The sequence below is a fragment of the Pleurodeles waltl genome, chromosome 4_1 (genome assembly GCF_031143425.1).
Source record: "Pleurodeles waltl isolate 20211129_DDA chromosome 4_1, aPleWal1.hap1.20221129, whole genome shotgun sequence".
Lineage (NCBI taxonomy): Eukaryota > Metazoa > Chordata > Amphibia > Caudata > Salamandridae > Pleurodeles > Pleurodeles waltl.
Genome location: NC_090442.1, coordinates 409,936,262 through 409,958,784, shown reverse-complemented (window position 1 = coordinate 409,958,784; position 22,523 = coordinate 409,936,262). Strand labels below are relative to the sequence as shown.

The following is a 22,523-nucleotide window of genomic DNA, read 5'->3' as shown; positions in this document are numbered from 1 at the left end:
TTGACAATGTATATTTTCTGCATGAGGTAAGGTGGAAGAGTAGGCATATGTCCAATAAGTCTTTAAGATTCATTTGCTAATGAAAAATCAGGTATAAATGATATTTACACCTGTTCTTACACCAGCATCTATAGATTTTCAGTGCAAATTGCGCCCACTTCCCAGATTGCGCGTTTGTGTACCAATATGCTCTTCCAGGAGGAAATAAACAGTAAATAGCACTAATGCTGGAGATTGTCCATTTTCAGCTGTTAGTTGTAAATTAGGTGTAAAAAAAAAAAAAAAAAAAGGCCAAAAGCTTGCAGCACAAAGGCACTTAGGCCCTCCTTACAACTTCGGCGGTCTTTTGAAAAAGACCACCAAAGCCACGGGCGCCAACATACCGTCAGTACTGGCGGTATGTTTGGCACCACATTATGACATTTCCGCTGGGCCAGCGGAAAAGTCACCACAACATTGAAGCAGGCTCGTAATGGAGCCGGCGGAAATGTTGAGGTGCGTCAGGTGCAGCAGCACTCTTTGCGCACTCCACTGCCCATAATTCGGGAAGTGGAATGCACGATGGGGCACTGCAGGGGCCCCCACTGAGTCACCCATACCACCAGCCTGTCCATGGTGGTGCTTACCGCCATGGACAGGCTGGCAGATGGGGACTCTTAATCAAGGACCACCACAGTCATAATGTGTGGTAAGTACCGCCAGCCTGTTGGCTGTACTATCGCCACATTATCGCCTCCCGCCGGGGTCAAAATGACCCCCTTAGTGTCGTTCCCTCACTCTCCACCACAATGTTATTGTTCAGGTGTAGAGGGTGCAGGAAGTCACCTAAAACTTTATCTGAGAGAAAGGCCAGGTGAACACCATGTAAAGCCACATAAGGTCACCGGAAGGAAGGTGCCAAGGACACCTTGCTAGCAGGCTGGTAGGAAGGTGATCTTTTAACCAAGACCAATGTGACAGATGTGAAGTGGAAGCACCCTGGAAGGGTTTGCATTCAATTGAAGGAATTAACAGTCATGAGAGAAAACAATGTTTAAGTGACCTGCAAACCGCAAAATTGAGAACGTGTCTAGCATTTAAATATTCCTTCACAGATACTGCAACCAGCCTTGCTCGCTTGTTCCTCAGATAAGAGCCCAACTCAGTTTACTTTGACTAACGACACTGCTGAAAACAAGTCTTCTGTCCCCACCTGAACTCGAACCCATGCGTTTCTTGGTCCCCCTATGCCCAAACTCCAACTTATCCAACAGTTAAGTTCTTTCCACTAAACTCTCTCTTCATCCAGTTTTCAAATGCCCATCCCCATTTCTTAAGTAAAGCCCATGAAAGCCTCTTTGTTGCACCAGTGCAATCGAAATATTGTAAAAATAGAATGGATCAAACGGAAAATACACATTACCATTTTGAGCAATTCGAGACCTTGGGTCACCTGTTTATTCAGACTTTACCAATGTAACCTGATGTTTGGTTGAAGTCAATAAAGCTTTTAACCTCTAAAGCGATGGAGCAAACATGACACAAAAATCAATCCATGCACAATTTTTGAAGACTCTGTAAACTTTTGTGAGTAACTGAAGGTACCCTCTGAATGTGTTGACATCTAGAAAGATTGCATAGTATGGCTGAGTGACATAAGATATGAACCTAGAATGCTATCAGTCATCATTGATCATGTATTAACAATAGTTGTCAGTTTTATTTCTGTATTGTGGCCGCTCAAGATGTAGGGAACACCTAAATGCATATTCTATCAACAATCTAATTAGTTTCATGGTTTTATCATTTCATTTACTGCAAAAAAACAAACAAACAAAAAAAATCCTGCCAATTGATTACCCTTTACTGACCTGGGTGAGAAACAAAAGAACAAAAGACAAACATATGTAAATTGATTTCTGCATTACACAGTACTCGTGAGAGTCACGTTAGCTATCTCCGAGTATGACAAGGGACACCGACCACTAGGATCATAATGTGAGGTCTTATTGCACTCAGCAGTTGCTATGGGACAACGAATGGTATCTTAAATGAAATGTTGAGAAGAAAGATTATCATCACATAGCATACTTACATGCGTCAAAATATGTGTTTTCCTAAAATAAAAACAATAATAATACTAGTGAGGTCTCTGCACCCCTTAAAATGTTTTGGGAAAACTGAGTTCTCTACATCTTGCAGAGTCTTCTCCTTGGTTTGCTTCAGTCATCAGGATGAAGATGTGGTGCAAGTAGCAACCGTGGGACCAAGAAACTTGGTTTCCGATCCAGGCTCGCCAACCCAACAAAAGGGTATGGTTCTGGGCACATCCCTTGCCTGCCCTAGGTGTTGTCATCTGCCAACAGTGAGGGTGCTTAGAAATTTGCCAAACAAAACGGTTATCCATTGCATTAAATAAAATATGTTTCCACTGCCTTCACAGAAAATGTATGTACACCTTGCCCTCATTCCCGAGGCCGTTGTTCTTTGACATGCAGTTTTCGAGCATCTCTCTAGTGGGGAGGAAGCTGTCCGTGCTGAGGATGAACTGCTGCAGGGCGCTCTCTCCGGACAGCCTGCTCCTTCGATTCTCTTTTTTTACACTGTCCAGTAGGATCCCACGGATGTCTTTCGGCTTCCCTGGCAAGCCAAAAACGATGAAGAACCCCAGGCAGTCCTTGCCCACCAGGGTGCAAAATTCCTCCAGCTTCTCGAACCTGCTTTTGCTCCTGTAGAGCTCATCTGCCAAGAGCATCTCTTTGCTGCTGCTGAGCAGGTCACTGGGGCTGCTGGGGCCGTTGACGCATGACCCGTTGACGTCACTCATCTGGAAAACCTGGACAGCGATTTGGAGCTTGACCAGCTTGTCAGGCCCGAAAAGCGTCCAGAGCCAGTCGACTCCCAGCAGCAAGGACTGCTGCTTGGTCATCTTGCAGGTGCTGATGCGCTCATCCACCCCCTTCTCCACACAGAAACTGATGAAGTTGACCAAGAAGACGTCAATCAGGGTGTCCACCCCAGGACGCAGCTTGCTTTGGGGGTCGTCGAAGGCTAGATACTTTTTCAGCTTTTGAGAGGCGTGGACGACTCCTTGACTGAACACATCACATATTATATCTGCCTTGTCCTCCACCACTAAGATCTCCTGAGAGGAGTTCTGGCCCATTTTCGTTGCAGACAAGTAGTGATTGGCACGAGCGCACCACCACGAAAGCCTCTGCCACCTGTTTGTGTGTCATTGGATTAAATGCTGTTGCATGTCCGCAGCGGGATTGTGTGCTTTGCTTCACTCTTATGTGGCACCCAAAGGCATCCTGTGAGCTCCAGTATGCAAACAAGTACATATCCTGGTTCCTTGACCGCCGATGGTGCGCCTGGCCCCACCTCATCCGGAACCGACTCAACCGGTGAGTCAACTTTCACACCGTGCGGTCTCAGCCAGTCCCGCGTTTCATGTGTTCGCCGCTTCGTCGACAGCATTTATTCGTACAATGTCCTTGGCACACCTTGCTCTTTGTGTTTGACAATACGCGGTCCCACTAGGCAAACAAACCTGCACTCCACCCAAGGCACTGAATGAACCACGCGAAAAGGCCAACTTGCAATACATGCTGGATGCACGCACAGTAAGGAAGCGATAGCATGAAACCAGAAGTTTATTTTAACCAGTAAAAGTTTAAGCAATTCTATCGAAGAGACACAATAGAAGCACGGCGTGCCTGACAGTTTACCATTTAAATTCCAAAGCAAATGGTTATATGAGGATTTCTACTATTGACCCATTCGGTGTTCATTTTTTCACTGGTTAATTTAAACTGCAAACGTGTGTGTGTGTGTTTTAACCATTCTCTAGTTTTAATTTTAGTAATATATTGCATTTTCGTTCCTGAAGCCCTAGTTCTTAAGTGTTAAGAATATTGTTCCAGCCACCTACCTTCCTTCCTTCGATAATCATGAGTAAAACGGACAGTTCCGATCCGAGTAAAACCACTTTCTGTTTAGGAAACTCCTAAAACCCGAACTCGTTTTTGCTTATTCAGATCGCGTATACCTAAATCCCTCTGTAATCTACCCCGCAACACAACAATCTATTTCTGTCTGTATGCCTCTAAGTGCGGTGCAGTGGCAGACGACGAGTCAGCGCTTTACATATCTGTATAAATAAATAAATAACGTTTTGTCAGAAACCAGTTCATAGACTTTACAGATAATTATCTGACATTGTTTTCAGGTCCTTTACTTTTTTATGATGCTTTTTATAGTCTAGTGCTCAGAGTCGGACTAGGGCAAAAAATAGGCCAGGGCAAAAAATAGGCCAGGGCAATGTAGTGTCCTGCTGGACACGTTCTAGTGTTTTGCCAGCCACTCGGCTGAGGGCTGGCCTTACATCTACACCCCACACCCACCCAATACAGGCGTCACCAGTCACGTGACCCTGCCAATAAAAAGGGCCGGGCGCACGTGCCCAGGGCCAGTTACTAGCACCCTACCACTGTGTGTGTGTCCGTTACTTACCAGCATGAGGGCCTGGGGCCCGACATTACAATGGCGACGCGGATCGACAACCCCACGTGGGCACTGGCAGCAACTTCGATGTTGTTTTGAGGGTGAAGAGTAGCCTGTGCCCAAGGCACCCCCGCATGTGCTGCCAGTATGAAAGCCGCCCGAGAACAGAGCGGACGCCATCCGGTTTACAAACCCTGCAGTCTCTGGCCTTCCAAGACCCCACTAAACCACAAGGGGTCTGGTGAAGTGCCCTGCTGACCCGTCGGGCAGAAGGTGAGCCCTGTGGATGCCAGTGTGGCACCACCACGGCGGGAGAAATCCAAAAGGGGGTAAAGACTTGTGTGCGCTGTCCCCTCTCTCCCGCTGGGATAAGGGAGACCGAGCGGCAGAGTGAAAAGGCACGTAGCGCTTAGAAGGCGACCGCTATAGGGTTGCAGCACGGCAGCCCGCAGCACTGCCAAGACGGTTGCCGCCGGGAAAAGAGAAGCGCGACGGTGCTGACATGCACCAGCCAAGTGAAGTGCCTAGAGCTGCCCCCCAGCAACACGGGCCACAGCATCAGGGAAGGCCACTGCAGCCGGGACTTAGTGCCGGGATGGTGCTGTTGCACACCAAAAGAACTCTGGAAAATGCCCAAGGTGCCCGCCCCTCCCTTCCCAGTAACATGGCCTTAGGCGTTAGGGGAGGCTGCTACAGCTGCGGAAGGCAAAGGTGCTGCCGCGCACTGAGAAAAACCCATAAAACAATAGCCGGGGCCGGCCGCCCCCACCCCTACCCCTAAGAAGGTAATGCAGCCCGCAGTGTGAGGAAATGCCGCTGTGACCGTGCGCAGAGCGACCAACCCTGCAAAGCACACCCAGGTTCAAGCAGGACCCAGTGCCGAGAAGGCACTGCCTTGAGGCGCAAGGCACTGCGTCCTCAAGTGAAGAGGAGGTGGAAAAGGAAGTGACCCGCCGTCACTGCCCTGCAACGGGCCAGAGACTAATCAAGGAGTGTCCTCCCCCACACTGCCTCGAGACGGAGTCAGCAGCAACTCACAACAGGCAAGAGGAGAGTCGCACCTCCTGAGTGGCACGATGCCACCACTGCAACACGGGGAAGAGCCCCTAGTCCTTGGACAGGACAGGACCCTCGAAAGGTCCACACAAAAGGAAGACAAGTGGTCTGACGCCACAACAAAGGAGAAGAAAGCGTGGCGCAGCACCACCACACTATGAAGAAGGAAGAAAGGAGATTGTGTGACATCACCTGTCACACTGCAACACCTGACGACCACAGAACAAGAAGAGCGGAATATCAACAGGGTGGAGAGATGGAGGACTCCTGCCACAAAGGACGAGTGCACCCACAGGCAAGACAGCCACCGGGGTGCGGTGATGTCACTGGAGACAGCTCAGCGGGAGTACCAAATGTAAGACGTCCTGCGCGAACCGCGTACTTGCCCCACGCTTCACAGTGTGACCGTCCAAGCAACCAGTCACCGGCTGCTTAAAGCAGATGGCATCACTGCTAGCATCTGCACATGAGGAAAAGAAAGACTGCACTAGCTATGACGAAGTCCCTCCAATCACCCTCACTCCAGCAACATCACTTGTCGTCCAGGTCTCCGAAAGGCAAGCACCATCATTGCCATGTGCATCACAGTATCCATCCAAGGAGCAGTTAAGTAACCAGACTGGAGTCCCACACCGTTGCTTTGATGCGCTGAAGAACCAGTCAACCAATGACCACCTGCTCACCCTGCCTGTATCCTGCTCTCGGTGGCAAGAGCAAGTTGTGACCTAGACCCATCTACCCCTGTGATGGCACGAGCGACTAGGCAGTGGCTCCTAGGAGGTCTTGCAGCTGCCCTGACGTGGCACACAAGCAGCCCCAGCGCAGACCACAAACAGTCCCCTGGCAACCCAGACAAGGGGCCTCCCAGGCACGAGAGAGGACTTGACATTGCCCCACCGATGAAGTCAAGGAGACAGCAAGGCTGTACAATGGAGACTCCAACAGGTCACAGCACACCAAGACTGTCTTCAGTGAATTAATACAACACCAACAAGACACCCTCCTGGCAACATGAGACTCAATTTCCCTGAGACCATCTGAGAGCCCACCTACACCTGGTCCATGTTGGCAAGTGCCCGGACTACGAAACATCCACCCTTGTGGTTGCACAAATGATTTGACCGTGGCTCCTGTTGGACAGCCTGCAGAAGGCCCACACGCAGACCAGCACAGTCCAAGCCAATCCTGTGGCAAACCCATTGAAAAGGCCTCAAGAAAGTTCCAGAGTGAAGAATCCACAAACGAGAGGTGGTCTGGAAGCAGCTCTGCCAACAAAGTGTCAGGATGTACAAAGGCTTCAGAGGAAGACTTCACGCTATCACAGATTGTAGGAGGCCGGCCTGTCTTATAGTGGGTACCTTGTAGTACTTACGCCTTGTGCCAGGTCCAGTTATCCCTTATTAGTAGAATAGAGGTGTTTCTAGCAGCCTAGGCTGATAGAGGTAGCTATGGCAAAGCAGCTTAGGCTGAACTAGGAGACATGCAAAGCTCCTACTATACCACTTATATCATATAGCACAATATCATAAGAAAAACCAATACTCAGAGTTACTAAAAATAAAGGTACTTTATTTTAGTGACAATATGCCAAAAGTATCTCAGAGGATACCCTCACTTAGGAGGTAAGTAATATACACAAATTATATATCCACAATCCCAAAATAGGTAAGTAACAATAAGAAAAGTAGTGCAAACAATGTAGAATCACAATAGAATGCAATAGGTAGAAATAAGCCTAGGGGCAACACAAACCATATACTCCAAAAGTGGAATGCAAACCACGAATGGACCCCAGGCCTATGGTAGGTTGTAGAGGGTCGTTGGGAGTGTGAGAAAACAGTAAGGGTGTCCAAAATACCCCACCCCAAGACCCTGAAAAGTAGGGGTAAAGTTACCCTACTACCCCAGAAAGACAGTATAGTCGAGATAGGGGATTCTGCAAGAACCACAACCACCAGCAAAACACTGAAGACGGATTCCTGGACCTAAGGACCTGTAAAGGAAGGGGACCAAGTCCAAGAAACACGCAAGTGTCCGGCGGGGGGGGGGGGTGCAGGAGTCCATTAAACCCCGAATGAAGGTGAAAAAGGGCTGCCTCTGAGTGGAAGAAGCCGAAGATTCTGCAACAACGGAAGGTGGCAGGAACTTCTCCTTTGGTTAGAAGATGTCCCACGGCGTGCTGGAGGATGCAGAAGTGTTTCCATGCAAAAATACCACAAACAAGCCTTGCTAGCTGCAAGAGTCGCAGTTGAGGATTTTGGGTGCTGTTGGGGACCAGGAAGGACCAGGATGTCGCCCCTTGGAGGAGGAGACAGAGGGGGCGCTCAGCAACGCAGAGAGCCGCCGCAAAAGCAGGCAGCACCCGCAGAAGTACCGGAACAGGCCCTTAGATAATCTGAGGACAGCGGTCAACTCAGAGTCACAAAGGAGGGTCTCACGACTTCGGAGTCCAACTCAGCGAGTTGGGCAATGCAGGATGGAGTGCTGGGGACCCAGGCTGGGCTGTGCACAAAGGAATCCTTGGAAAAGTGCACAGAAGCCAGAGCAGCTGCAGATCACGCAGTACACAGGATTACTGTCTGGTGTGGGGAGGCAAGGACTTACCTCCACCAAATTTGGACAGAAGAGACACTTGGACCCAGCTTCTGTTTTCCAGGGACCACGCTCGTCAGGATGAGAGGGGACCCAGAGGACCGGTGATGCAGATGTTTGGTGCCTGTGTTGGCAGGGGGAAGATTCCATCGACCCACGGGAGATTTCTTCTCGGCTTCCAGTGCAGGGTGAAGGCAGACAGCCCTCAGAGCATGCACCGCCAGGAAACAGTCAAGAAAGCCAGCAGGATGAGGTGCTACAATGTTGCTGGTAGTCGTCTTGCTACTTTGTTGCGGTTTTGCAGGCATCCTGGAGCAGTCAGCGGTCGATCCTTGGCAGAAGTCGGAGAGGGAAGTGCAGAGGAACTCTGGTGAGCTCTTGCATTCGTTATCTGAGGAATAGCCCAGAGGAGAGACCCTAAATAGCCCCAAAAGGAGGATTGGCTACTGTGAGAGATAAGAACCTATCAGGAGGGGTCTCTGACATCACCTGCTGGCACTGGCCACTCAGAGCTGTCCATTGTGCCCCAACACCTGTGTATCCAAGATGGCAGAGGTCTGGGACACACTGGAGGAGCTCTGGGTATCTCCCCCGGGAGGTGCTGGTCAGGGGAGTGGTCACTCCCCTTTCCTTTGTCCAGGTCCGCGCCAGAGCAGGGCTGGGGGATCCCTGAACTGGTGTAGACTGGTTTATGCAGAGATGGGCACGATCTGTGCCCATCAAAGCATTTTCAGAGGCTGGGGGAGGCTACTCCTCCCCAGCCCTTTACACCTATTTCCAAAGGGAGAGGGTGTAACACCCTCTCTCAGGGGAAATCCTTTGTTCTGCCTTCCTGGGACCAGGCTGCCCAGGCCCCAGGGGGGCAGAAACCTGTCTGAGAGGTTGGCAGCAGCAGCAGCAGCTGCAGTGGAGACCCCGGAAAGGCAGTTTGGCAGTACCCAGGTTCTGTGCTAGAGACAAATTTGAGTGGTCCAGCAATTTCCAGAGGCAATTGTAACACCAAATACACAGTTTATATTATCATCTGTGTCTGTGGACTTATTTATGTGGGTAGCACCATACGTCCTCTAAAGGAACGTATACAGGAACACATTAGGGCCATCAGAAACTACAGTCTCAGCTACCCCATGGCTATACATTTCAACTCCACACACGAAGAAGGTGAAATTACCAACATCAGATTCTTTGGTATCACACATATTCGTCCATCCCCCAGAGGGGGTGACAGGACAAAGGAATTACGCAAATGTGAAGTCAAATGGATACTACAACTACGATCGGTGGAAAAAGGTCTTAACACTGACAAAGAGTTACATGTGTTCCTTACTTAGACCTTGACTCTTCTTCTTGCGTTCGTTTACATGTTACCTTTTTATCAACACCATTTAAGCGTCTTTGATTTCAGTTTCTTAATTACATATCCAGGTTGTGTCAACCAGAAATTTGTCTTTCCTTTTAAAATCTGCACCAAATTTTGTATCTTTCAGATTAACGTTTTTCCAAATTTTAACCAATCACTACTATGTACTGTTCTGACCAATGTATTATATGCTCTTGAAGATGTTTTACTCTTGTTAACTACCCACATACATGGGATATTAGGCTGTTTTGGTGTTTGGCATTTCATTGCTTCCTATCCGATACGGGGATTGAAAACCTGGAAAGCTTTAAAAAAAAAAAAAAAAAAAAAAAAAAAAGTGATCCTTGGTACTCTAGAATTTGTACCAACCCTAACTCAAGCGATGATGGTTGGGGTCAGGGAGGATCTCCTCTGCCAAGAGGGGATGATAACAGTAAGTTTATGAGAGCAGAAATAAATACTTAATAAGCAAGGTTTTTATTTTTGTTTTAGAGGAACAAGCTAGAAAAAAATAAAATTTGAAGAATTTTTACTCATACGAAATTGTGAAAATTGCAGACTCGCCCCAGTGACCCACATCCTCCCCCGGGGCCCTGGCAGTAGAGAGGCGTCAGGTGCTGCAGCAATCCCTGATCCGGAAGCAGTTCATAAAGCTAATACAAAACCAGGCCTTTTGGTTTATTTTTTCACGCTGCATTAGACATGTGTTCAACTGCATAGAAATTTACGCACGCATCCCCTTGCCCTGTATATCAAGGTTTATATTATTTGTCCGGATAGCGCCTGCTAACAAACTTATAATTGATGTGACCGGGTCAAGAATGACACAGTGAAAGGCACCAATGAAAAACATAGCTCCTTTTTAAGTTTTACAAATATTAAAAATGAGGTATTTTTGGGCGTACTAATTGTAGAAATAGGCTGAAAAAAGAAACCAATACACATTTCTTCTACTTTTGTTTGCACGCATGCCTAAACCCACTTTGATTTACTAATGAGATCTTTTATGTAACGAATTTTCAAATAAAAATTATCACACTTTATGCATATATGTCAAAATACTGCACCATACGGCATCACTGAACTACATATTAACAAAAAGTGTATCTAACTACCATCTCGGCCACCTCTTTCTCTCCTGCTACAAGGCCTTTGCTCATTTGCAGCACTTACTCATTCAGAAACACCAGCATTTTTTTAACTGAATTTTATTGATTTGATACAATTTTGCCACAATAATGCTTTCAAGGACGTATGAATAGAAAAGCATTAAAAAGTACACTACATAAGAGACATCACAGCAATTCTGTTGTAGGACTGTCCTCGGTATCACAGTCATTTCCCTTAAATCCTTCTGTGTTTCTTGGGGACACACAAATGATATATGTTGTATAGAGTAATTTCTTGTAGGGCGCAGCAGTCCATCATCTTTTCCCAGAGGACCAAGAGAGGAGGGGAGGAACAGTTCCAGAATTTCACCGTGTCCGTCTTGGCCAGTACAATCCACTCCCCACCAATGTCACCCACGCCCTCCATGATTCCCAGGAAGGCCGCCTCAGGAGATGGAACCACCAGCCTCCCCAGCACTTGAGAGGGTGAAAAAGACTGTCTCCCACTACTGTGCGATCAGAAGACATTTCCAGACCAAGTGAAAGAAGGGTGCCTGTGGTTCTTGGCAGCGTTACACGCTGGTGCCAGTGGATCTGCGTGCCCTTGTCTCAAGGGTGTTAGATAGGTCATGTGTAAGAAGTAGAGTTGGATGAGTCTTGGCCATGAAGAAATGAAGTATATCCTTGCTGACATGCAGGCATCCCTCCAATCCTGGTCCCCCAGGGGGCCCAACCATCCCTCCCAGGGCAACCAGTTCTGATGAATTAAATGTGAGGGTGTTGTAGATCTGTGAGATGCCCTACTCTGAAATTGGGCTCCTGAGGGTTCCAGGGAGTTGCATTCTGGGACTACACCCAGCAGTTCAAGACGTTGCTGAAGGGCATGCCACAGTTGTAGGTATTTAAAGAATTGGAATTTATGAAGTGTATATTCTGCCAGAAGAGATTAGTATGATTTAATATGTGATCTTTGCCACATGTCTCCCACTGTGAAGATCACAATTCTATCCCATTTTCTAAACCCTGCTAAGGGCAATGAATTACTCTGCCATCGTCCTCTCCAAAGTGGAGTCTCCTGCGTGATCTGTTTATCCAAGCCAGTCCATCTCAGTGTTAAGCATCAGATTAGAAGGGCTACTTGAGTTAGTTCAGGAAGGTGTGATGGCATGGGGTTTCCATGAAGCATACGTCTGATATGATCTAGGCCCACAGTTGCCATCTCTAGATGGAACGTTGGGTCATCCCATTTGCTGCTTAGCCACTCATTATCCCTCAGCAAGTTGGTCGCCCAGTAGAAGGGGCGGATATGTGCTATGCCTATACCTCAGTCGTAAGGTGATTGGGTTCATATGCCAAAGGCGACGAGGGAGGGTCGATTAGGCCAAAGGAAGGCGCAGATTCTGACCATTATAGTAAAAAAATGGGTATGCAAAATAGAGCAGTGGGTAGTTTTGTAGATTGTACAGCAGGCAGAGAAAGCCAACAGAAGTCCTGTGCTACACTCTAGATGGATTGAGTCTTCAAGAAAGAGCCTTCTTTGGCACTTCAACACACAAGTGTTGACCCTGCGTGTTCTAGGCAGTTGCAAAGAGATTGAGCTGGGCTCCCCCCCATTGCTGGAAGACACTTCACTGCCTCTGGATACAGCTGCAATTTGTGATCCACTAGGCATTGCTTGCTTAGTTTGTCAAGGATTACGCCAGGTGATGTACAATATAGCAGATGCTCTAATGACTCAGCCAACCTAGCAGAACCCTAACAATGTAAGGAGGTTTGCTGTCATCTGGAGGAAGTCCATGACTGAGTGTGGTGAGCCTGCCTTCACCAGCCAGTTGTCTTGATAGGAGAAGACTGGTACCCAACTGCCAAAAGTATGCTGTGACTACTGCCATCACCTTCTTGAACACAGGAGGGGCACTGGTGACGCCGACAGAGAGCATGGCAAAACTAAAAATGCATTTGGACCACCTTGAACCGCAGGTAGCACCTGCAGGAGAATGATATGGTAAAATGCATCCTACAGGTCCAATGCCACCATCCAGTCATCTGGTTCCAAGGCAGATAAAACCTGGCCAGTACAAGCATCTTGAATTGCCCATCTTCGAGAAAAAATTGAGAGGCTGAAGATCTAAAAGAACAAGTTACTTACTTTTGGTAACACCTTATCTGGTAGAGACACTATCCAGCCACACATTCCTTACCTTAGAATATTCACCTGGCATTAGCCCAGATCAGGACACTTTAGACTAGCAGTAACCCTTCTCACTTGTAGGTGACATCATTCAGCTCCACCTGGCTTCGTCTGCGCCAGAAGTGGCATGCAGGGTATCTATATAGGTGCCACCTCAGTGCACTGACATCAGGTTCTTTTTGCAACTTTCCACACCAGAAGCACAGAGCCATGAGGAACATGCACCACTGGTGTGCCAAGCTAGGTCCCTTAAAAGGGTTAACCTTTAACACTATAATCTGTTTGCAAAGCAGGGAGGATGGGAGGTTCGGTAAGGAATCTGCGGCTAGATACTCTCTCTACAAGATTAGGCATTATCGAAGGTAAGTAACTTACCCATCTGATAAAACCTTCTAGCTTTAGATCCATTACCTTAAAACAGATACAAGCAATACCTCCCTGGAGGAGGGGCTACAATATGGATTGAATTAAAAAAAAATAAAAAAAGTCCTGTAGGACTGAAAGGTCACAGTGACCGCCATACCGAACCTGACTGTGCAGGCAGAAGTGTTTTGTAAATGTGTGCAAGGATCCCAAGTTGCTGCCTGACAGATATCCAGGACAGGAACTCTGTGAGCTAACACTTGGTTGCGGCCTTGACTCTGGTAGAGTGAGCACGCAAACCCTCAGGGGGTTGCTTTTTGGGCAATGTGTAGCACATTTTGATGCATTGTGAGATGGCCAATTTGTGGATTGCCTTTCCTTTCTTGGCCCTGACAAAACCCATGGAGAATTGATTGTCCCACCTTGAACTCACTAGTAGGATCAAGGTAGAACAGCAATGCTCTAGCATGTGGAGTCCCTCCTCTTCTTTGGAGGGATGAGGCAGAGCGTAAAAGGTAGGCATAGTGATGTACTGGCCTACGTGGAAAGGAGTTATCACCTTCAGTAAAAAGGATGCTCAAGTCCGAAGTACCAGCTTGTCTGCGTAGAAGGTAAGGTATGGAGGATTTGCTGTCATTGCCTGTAACACAGACTCCCCTGGCAGATGTTATCTCCAGTAGAAAGCCCTTTTTGAGTGTGAGAAGGCTGAGTGGGCAGTTGTAGAGCGGCTCAAAAGGAGTGCACATTAGGAATGTAAGAACCAGATTTAGGTTCCACTGGGGCATAATAAAAGGCACTGGCGGGAACATAATGCTGGAACTTAATTACAATAGGGGATTTAAAAAGGCGCGGCTGGTGTGGCAACTGCAGAAATGCGAAAATGGCAGAAAGATAATCTTTTAATGTGCCCATACCAGAGCCCTTCTGGCCCATCGAAAAATAATTTGAAGTATCTGGGAAAGGAATGCAGATAAAGGATCAACATTTGTATCCGTACTTTCTGCCACAAACCTGCTCCATCGACAGGCGTATACCACCTTGGTGGAGGGATGCATGACTGCCAAAATAACATTGCGTTTTCAAGTTCAGGTGCAGAACCCTGTTCTGTTGCTGCAAGAGAAGGTCATTCTGAAGAGGCAGCCTTATTGGAGGAGAGAGACTTATGCTCAACAGCTTGGGATACCAGACTCTCCATGCCAACTGGAGCCGTAAGAATTACTTGGTCCATGTCATTCCTGATCTTCTTGAGAATTCTGGGCATAAGTGGTATTGGAGGAAAGGTGTACAGGAGTTTGGAGTTCCACTCAAGATGAAAAGCGCCTGTGAACAAGAGAAGCCTTGGAAACTCCAGTGCGCAAAATTGCTGACAATGCTTGTTTTCAGCAGTGGCAAACAGATCTAACCAAGGCTCGCTCCACTCTTGAAAGAGGCCTTGTGCCAGCTCCAAATGGAGATACCATTCGTGATCTGTCAGGCGTCGATGGCTGAGTTTGTCCGCTCTGATGTTTATAAGAGTGTGCCAGGAGTTGAACGACTAAGGATATTCCCTCGTGTTTCAGTCACGTTCATATGTGCAGTGCCTCTTGACAAAAGGTCTACGACCCCACCTTGCCATCTTTGTTGCAGTACCACCTGATGGTGGTGTTGTCCATGAACACCTGTACCAGCCTTCCCCTGACTGAAGGGAGAAAGGCCTTCAATGCCAAATGGATCACCTGAAGCTCGAACAGGCTGATGTGGAGCCCGGATTCCACCAGAGACCAGAGTTCCCTGGTCTCTACTCTTTCAGGTGGTGGCCCCAGTCTAGGACTGATGGATCTGTCATTACAGTCAGCTCTGGTTGGGGAAGGAAGAGGGGTCTGCCTTTGACCCAACTGCAGTCAGTCAACCACCAGTGCAAGTCTTTTGCAGTTCCCTCTGAGACCTGGACCATGTCAGAGAGATTCTCCTGATGCTCGCCCACTGGAATTACAGGTCCCACTACAGAGCCCACATAAGCTAACTGGCATGCCTCACAAGCAGAATGCAGGAGGCCAGGAGGGCCAGCAGCCTCAGAGTCAGTCTCACGGAATCCAGGATAGAGGTTGAAACATCAGGACATGGCATAGATATCCTGGACTTGCCACTCTGGAGAATAAGTTAAAAACTGCACTGTGTCCAGACCAGCTCTGAAGAAGGGGAGCAGCTGAGGAGTCAGGTGTAACTGTGCCATATTTATAGTGAACCCCAGTGAGTGCAGGAGGTCGCAAGTAGTCTGGAGGGGGGAAAGCTTGCCTTTAACAACCAATCGTCAAGATAAAGGAAAACCTCCTGATAGCCACAGATATGCTGCAACTACAACCATCACCTTGGTGAAAACCCGAGCAGCACTGGTAAGGCCAAAGGGGTAGATTGGCAACTGAAAGTGCTCTTGGCTCACTGTGAACCACAGGTAACGTCTGTGGGAAAGCAAGTAGAGAATATGAAAATATGCAACCTCCAAGTCCAACACTACCATCATCTCCTGGGTGCAGGGCAGAAAGAACTTTAGCAAGCATGAGCATTTTGAATTTCTCCTTCTTGAGAAAGAGACTGAGAAGGACCAGGCCTAGAATAGGACGGAGGACTCAGTCTTGCTTTGGCACCAGAAAGTAGTAGGATTAGCAACCACAACTAACGTTGGATGTCAGCACCCTCTCTATTGCTTCCTTGGCCAACAAAGACAACACTTCTTGACAGAGTAAGTAGAGGAAGTCCTCCGTCAGCCCATGGGTGGAAGGGTGTTCACAAAGTGAAGGGAATAACCCCTTTGGGCGATCTGCAAAACCCTCTTAACACAGAGTCGGGGAGAGGAGAAAAAAACAAAACCCCATACTGTCCACCCAGAAGCAAAACAATAAACACAAGAAGTATGGGGTGTTGTACCGGAACCACTGGCAATGAATTTACCCTGGACCCTTTTATCTCAAATTTTGAGACTTGTTTAGCGTGCTGCATACAACTGTGTGGTAGGGGGAAATTTCCTTTACGGACTAGGTGGTCTCACACACTATATAGTGTCTTGCTTCATCATATGACCACCTAGCCCCATCCGGGTAGGACAATGCCACCTGGACAGACTGAACCTCATTGTTAAACTAACTCGGAGGGAGTGCAGAGATTAAAGTTATCTGGATAGAGGTGGGATCCAGTTGTGCTACAAGACATATAAAAACACCTAGTCAGTCACCTGTGTAATAGTACACCTTTATTCGTGGTGACTGCTGGTGAGGCTAAAAACAAGTGATGGGACACCTTATTGAGAATAATGGCTCAAAGGGTCACCTATCTATTAATTAATGGCCAAAATGTTTCTGCCCACTACTAAGAGCCAAAGGAGGTCTAGCGTCATTCTTCAGGGCCTAGGATCCCTAAATATCATGCACTACAGATACAGAGAGAAAGGCTGCCTCTGTAGGAGGAGCTCCGATGTTAGTATAGAGAGGCGGGCCTACCTGTGGAAAGCTAAACCACGGGGGCCTAAGTAAAACAAAACAAAACAATATTGCTTATACAGTTTCGTCTAGGTGTAACACAGCAAACCACAGCACACAAGGAAGTGACACGGCAAACACAAAGTCATGCAATATCAACATGGGAAAAATTACACTAAATCTGGGGTGTAATGCCCCAGAGAGGAGGGAGGGAAAAGGATTCTCTTACCCTATTCCTGACAGGCAATTAGCCCCAGGTCTATGGGAGGGGGGGGAGCGTCCCTTTATAGTCACACACTAGAAACAGGAGACATGGCAAACCGAAAGGTAAACCCCAAAGAATAGAGATGGACAGCGTAAATACTGTCAGTTTGTAGCAAAACTACAACATGTAAGCGTAGGGTACGTGACAGTAACACTGCTGTGATAAACCCTGTAAGGCAACGGGCAGCCCGGTAACTAGGCGAAGCTAACCAGATCTAGAGCTCAAGCTCTAGGGTAATGTACTTAAATAGCAAGATAATATTTATGACGGCACTTACACACCTAATAAGGAAAGGGCTACAGCTGTAGGACTAGAAGTACTAAGTGCCAAGTGCCAAAATACAATTGCGGCGTGGAGAAAGCTAAGTGGGCACGCGCTCATTCGTAAATACCGCAAATAATAAAGCCATAGCAAAAGCACACAAAGAGGTCTTATCTGTGCCGGGAGGCGGGCATGGATGGTGCTGCATAAAGCGGGTGCATGGAAGACTCTACTCCAAAGGGAGGCACTCACTTCAGCACCTACTCCGTTCCCCTCCCCGACCGCTTGTGGTAACCGGTCTGGGAGGAACGGACGTTAAGTAGCCTACAGCGCGGCCGAAGCCGGCAGGGTCTGGTTCGTAGGTGGTATCATCAGAGTGGCGAGGGGAGTGGCCACATACAGACAACACTGGGGAGCATGGGAATGGTAGTCCCATGGCTCCCCTGGGCGATGCGTGGGCGGCGGGGACATGTAGAGACGTGGCCTCGTCTTTCTGCAGAGGAGAATGGGAACAGTAGTTCCCAGGTCTCCTAGACTCGGGTTCAGTGTATCGCGGAGAAAGCAGAAAGTGGTAGGGGGGGAGGGATGAGGGGAAGGTGAGGGGGGAATGGGAAGAAAAGGGGGAATCTCTCTACACTAATATTCCCCAGGAAGCTACCCTGGAGGTCATCTGCGAACAGCTGGAGGGGTCTAGAGGTGACTCACGGACACCTTCAGAATTTATACTTGATTTGACCCATATGGCACTGACAAGGAATTACTTTGAGTTTGAGAAAACCTTCTATTTACAGATACATGGGACATCGATGGGAAGCACCTTTGCTCCCAGTCTGGCCGGTCTTCTCTCCCTTCTCAAATATGGTAAGAAGCGATCCCCAGGTTGTCAGGTCTTCAGCAGCACAGTTCTCTCCTGCATTGGCAGAGATGCACTTCCTCAGCCACCGCCCATTCCTTGACATCCCTAAATCCAGCCTTCCTCGCTACGGCCTGTGTGATGCATCCATGTGATGGCTACTAGCCGTTTTGCTAGCAGTAGTAGTAGTATTTGTGTGAACTTCCATTCTATTTTTCTGTCCTTTTGTTTCTTGACCACTCCCAATAAACAAGGTGCTGGTTGGAGCTCTACTGTCACCCCCTCTACATACTGCAGTCTGTTTCACCATGTTCCAGAATGTCTGAACTGATGGACAGTACCAGGCTAAGTGTAGGACAGTCGCAATCAGACTTGGACAATGGTGGCATCTGTCTGTTGTAGCAGGACCTATTCTATGAAGGAGTATCGGGGTAACATAGGTACAGTGAATGTATTTGAAGTGCACCAATTGTGCTGCAGGCTGCAGTAGAGATGCGAGATAATACAGCTCCATATTTGCAATGCCAAGCTACACTCTTCTGTAGGATCTCACAGGCTACTCTACTTCTACCGCCTGCCCATACTAGCATCGTTAGTAAGGAGTGCAGTCGCCTGAACACAGACATCTGCAGTGTGTCCATAGAGTGTTGCAATGTATTTAAGCAGCTCTACCCCTCCCATGAGAAGACCGCCGTAGTGTGGTCCAGAATTGTAACGGCTTAGTGAGGCCCTCCATTATCCGCTCTGTATTATATTGTTTCCTTTTTTGTCTATGTGTGCCACCATTATCCCCAGATAGTGGAATTAATCTGTTTCCCATTGCAATGGCAAGACTAGCAACCCCGTGGGTTTCTGCGCCAGCAGCCATCCCAACGTGAATATCAGGGACATTTTTTAGGTTCATACTCAGGCCTGTAATTTCACCAGATAGAAGAGCGTGTTATCTGTATACAGTGAAATTAAATAGTTCACCTCCCAAACTCAAATTCTTCACATTGCCATGTCCCGTCTGATTTGTATGGCCAAGGGTTCCAACGTCAATACAAAGAGCATGGGTGACAGCAAACATCCCTACCGGCTGCCCCTATTTACCTTCAGAGATGCAGAGCTAAGCCATCCCAGTCTAACCCTGGCTATTGGTTCCATGGATGCCCATGATGGCTAAAAGGAAAACTAAAGGGGTTTGGTGCACTGCAGGAGCGGGTGGACGACAGCCCGACCTCTGGCTACCCCCCCCATGCCATCTATGAGAGGCAGTTTTAAAGCCAACTTTGCAGCCACAGAAAGGGGTTTGGGGATGACGAGGGGCCATTGAAAGGCCCAAGCATTTGAACGTAGCCCTGATGTCCTAAAAGCACTCAAGCGCTGAGTCTGCTTTCTCTCCAAACAAATGTAAGTGATCAAAGGGCATGTCCATGAGAAAGGCCTGGCCATCCCCTGAAAAGTCAGAGGTTCTCAACCAGTTGTGGCGTATAAGGGCCACAGACAATGAAATCACTCTGCCTAGCGAGTCTGCCATATCCAGCCCACATTGTTTGGCAAACTTGGCAACATCTCTCTTGTGAGCAATTGCTTGAGAGTATGTCTCAGGCTTCCTCCATACGCAGCACTTGTGCAACCAAGTTCCAGATTGAATGGAGTTATCGGCCCAAGAAGCACATGTTACTCACCGAACAGAGAGGCAGGCAGAAGAGAACATTCTCTTCTCAAAGGTATCCATCCCCTTGGATTCCCTATCTGGTGAGGTGGTAGGGAACACCCCTGGGTTGCACTTGGACAGGGAGGCTTGGGCCACCAGGCTCTCTGGGTGAGGAAACTGGGTCTCCTGAGATGGGCCGATGACGGGCAATTGTCCTGTGCACAAGTCTGTGCAGGACTTGGCTAGGCCCCAAGCAGGACATAGGTGAGAGCTTCATTAAAAGGGAGAAGTGGTTCGGATGGAGTGACTCCCGTTTTAAGCACCTCCATCAAGACATTTGTCTTGACAGCTACTGAAGGCAACTGAAGGTCCAAGACTTCAGCTGCCCGCTTTACCACTATATCAAACGAGGCACACTCCTCCACAGTCATGGTAGGGGGAGAGATCAAACCATTGTCTGGTGAGGTGTCCAGTTCACTGGCATCCACCAGATCCTCATACTGGTATCCACCAGATTCTCATACCAGGTATCCTCAGGATCTTCTAAGGGTTGGTAACCATAAGCCAGACCCCTCACATTCTTCAACCAACCAAGGCCTGCCATAAGAATAAGGCACTGGCTCCGACATTGGGGAGGGGGCAGAGGGGTCTGCCCCAGTCAGTGCTGGAACTGGTGTTGGAATATGCCAGTCTTGCTCTGTGTCAGAGTTGGGGATGACTATGGGGCGGCTCCACCGATAGTAGTCAGTGGCGTTGTCACTGGTGCAGGTGCCAGGGAAGGACGAGTTCACTTACGCGGCACCACTCCAGATCCGTCACTGGATCCCGGGGGCTGACTTGTGCCAAGAGCAGGGGTCCGAAGGCGTTCCAGAGGGGCTGGGCCACAAAAAGATGAGATGCATGGCCTCGTAGGATCCCATTAGCTGAACGGGGGTCGCTGTGACTCCTAGAAACTCAGGGAGGTGTGGAGATGGCACAGGCACATCACATAGCTAGGGCTCAAGTGCTAACAGTTCTGCAACTCATCTGAAGACTTGCACAGCGGAGCCAAAGACCTCTTCGACTACTTGTGGGAATGATCGGAGGACCTCCTCGCAACCTAGTTCTGGATCGTTGAGGGGGGATCAGTCTGCGTTAGGCAGTAAAGAGCTTGAGGGACCACTCCCTCAGCATCTTTGTAAGCATGGAGCGGCAAACCTTGCATGTCTTGGCATTGTGCTTCAAACACCAAAGGCAAACCAAGTGCGGGTCTGTCACTGACATCGGACGGATATAGGCACCACATGATTTGAAAGCTGCCCTTTTGGTGGAAATCTTCAAACCAGAAGAAAAAGACTCAAAAAAATATTCAACAAAAGGCTGAAAAAGGTCAGTCAAACATTGACTGGAGGTAGCTCTACCTAGATTTGTGCTGACTGGTGAGGAAAGAAAAGAACTGATGTCAGTGCGCTGGGGTGGCGTTTATATATGCGCCGCACACATCATTTCTGGTGCGGGTGATGCTACCCAGAGCCGAATAACACCACCTACTGGCACACATTGGTACTCCTTGTCAAACGTTTCTGGGTCCAGTCTGATGCCTGAGGATTATTGGAAGGTAAGGACTCTGCAGCTAAAGGTCTCTAACATAGCAGGACAAACGCCTCCGGCCCTTCTACTACTACTACAAAAAAAAAAAACGATGGATGAAATGCTTAAATTAACCTCAGCCACTGGCAATCACTCAGGGTTGCATCCCAATCCATCGCTTTTCACTCACCATACCGCCTTAGTTTAGAACCAACCATATGCAAATAAGTATTGACCTTGCTCCTCATGGGAACAGTCCAGCCTGAATTACCAGACCAAGGTCGTCCCTGACCCGGAACACAAGCAACCCAGGACCAGTTTCACCCTTTTTGTGGGCTCTTCATGTTGGTTATAGCTTGGTTCCAGTTGCACAGTGAGCCCGGGACCCATGTCTGGGCATACCCGTTGCACTCAGGGCACAGAATACAAAACAAGGTAATGGATGGAATGCTTGGATTAATGTCTGCCACTAGCAATTACGCGGACTGCATCCATCATTTTCACCCACTATGCAACCTCAGCTTGGATCAAGCTATATGCAAATCAGTCTTGACCCTGCTCCTCATGGAAGGCAACCTGAGAGTGACCCCAATGAAGAGGGTTGGAAGAAAGGAAACAACTGGGAGCAAAGAATAAGAAAGAGGGGAAGACTACATGCATAAAGGTGGAAGACAAACTTCGAAGCACTGGAAAACAGAGGGAGTAAAAAATGAACAAGACAAAAGGTTAGAAGATGGAAACTAGATGGAAGGTGGATGGGCATGAAGGGGACTGAAGTAAATCTTTTCATAAGATATCAAGGGCAGAGTATTAAAACCTGGGAACAAAGGTAGAACAGGAGTAAACTGCTTTTTCAGTTTCCTCTCTCTCCACAGCTTCAATATGAGTGTGCAATGCCTTATTCATAATTATGGAGGAAGTGAGTGCAGACAGGATGGATCCTGAGGATCCTCTCGACAAATGGCAGCAGACCATCTTCTGGTACTAACGGGCCCTCTCCATCCCCATACATCTTTTGTTGTGCCAGCTGAAGAACTGTCCTGATCTAGGCTTCCTAAGAGGGAGCTTTTCAACGTCTCTGGTGTGAGCTGCAGAAATGTACCAATCAGGGCTACTACTGAGATTTAAAACTGTCCTGGTGCATGCTGTAGGAAAGTAGCACCTTTCTGGCATAGTTACCTCACTTTTTGCCTTGTATCAGTATGTTTAGACTGTAGTACACAGGGTTCCTCCTAACCAGGACCCCAGTTGTCAGTGTTCTCTTCCCATAAATTAGTTGTATGGTGACTTTTACACCCCACAATTGGCATACTGGTGCACCCATGTAA

At 48.1% G+C, this 22,523-nt stretch overlaps 1 protein-coding gene across 1 annotated transcript; it reads right to left on the bottom strand.

The window, feature by feature from the left end:
• Positions 1-500: 500 nt before the first annotated feature.
• On the bottom strand, positions 501-3,429 carry REP15 (RAB15 effector protein). Its single transcript, XM_069228643.1, has one exon. The coding sequence runs from the start codon at positions 3,143-3,145 to the stop codon at positions 2,417-2,419; it is 729 nt and encodes a 242-aa protein (XP_069084744.1). The 5' UTR covers positions 3,146-3,429; the 3' UTR covers positions 501-2,416.
• Positions 3,430-22,523: the final 19,094 nt, after the last annotated feature.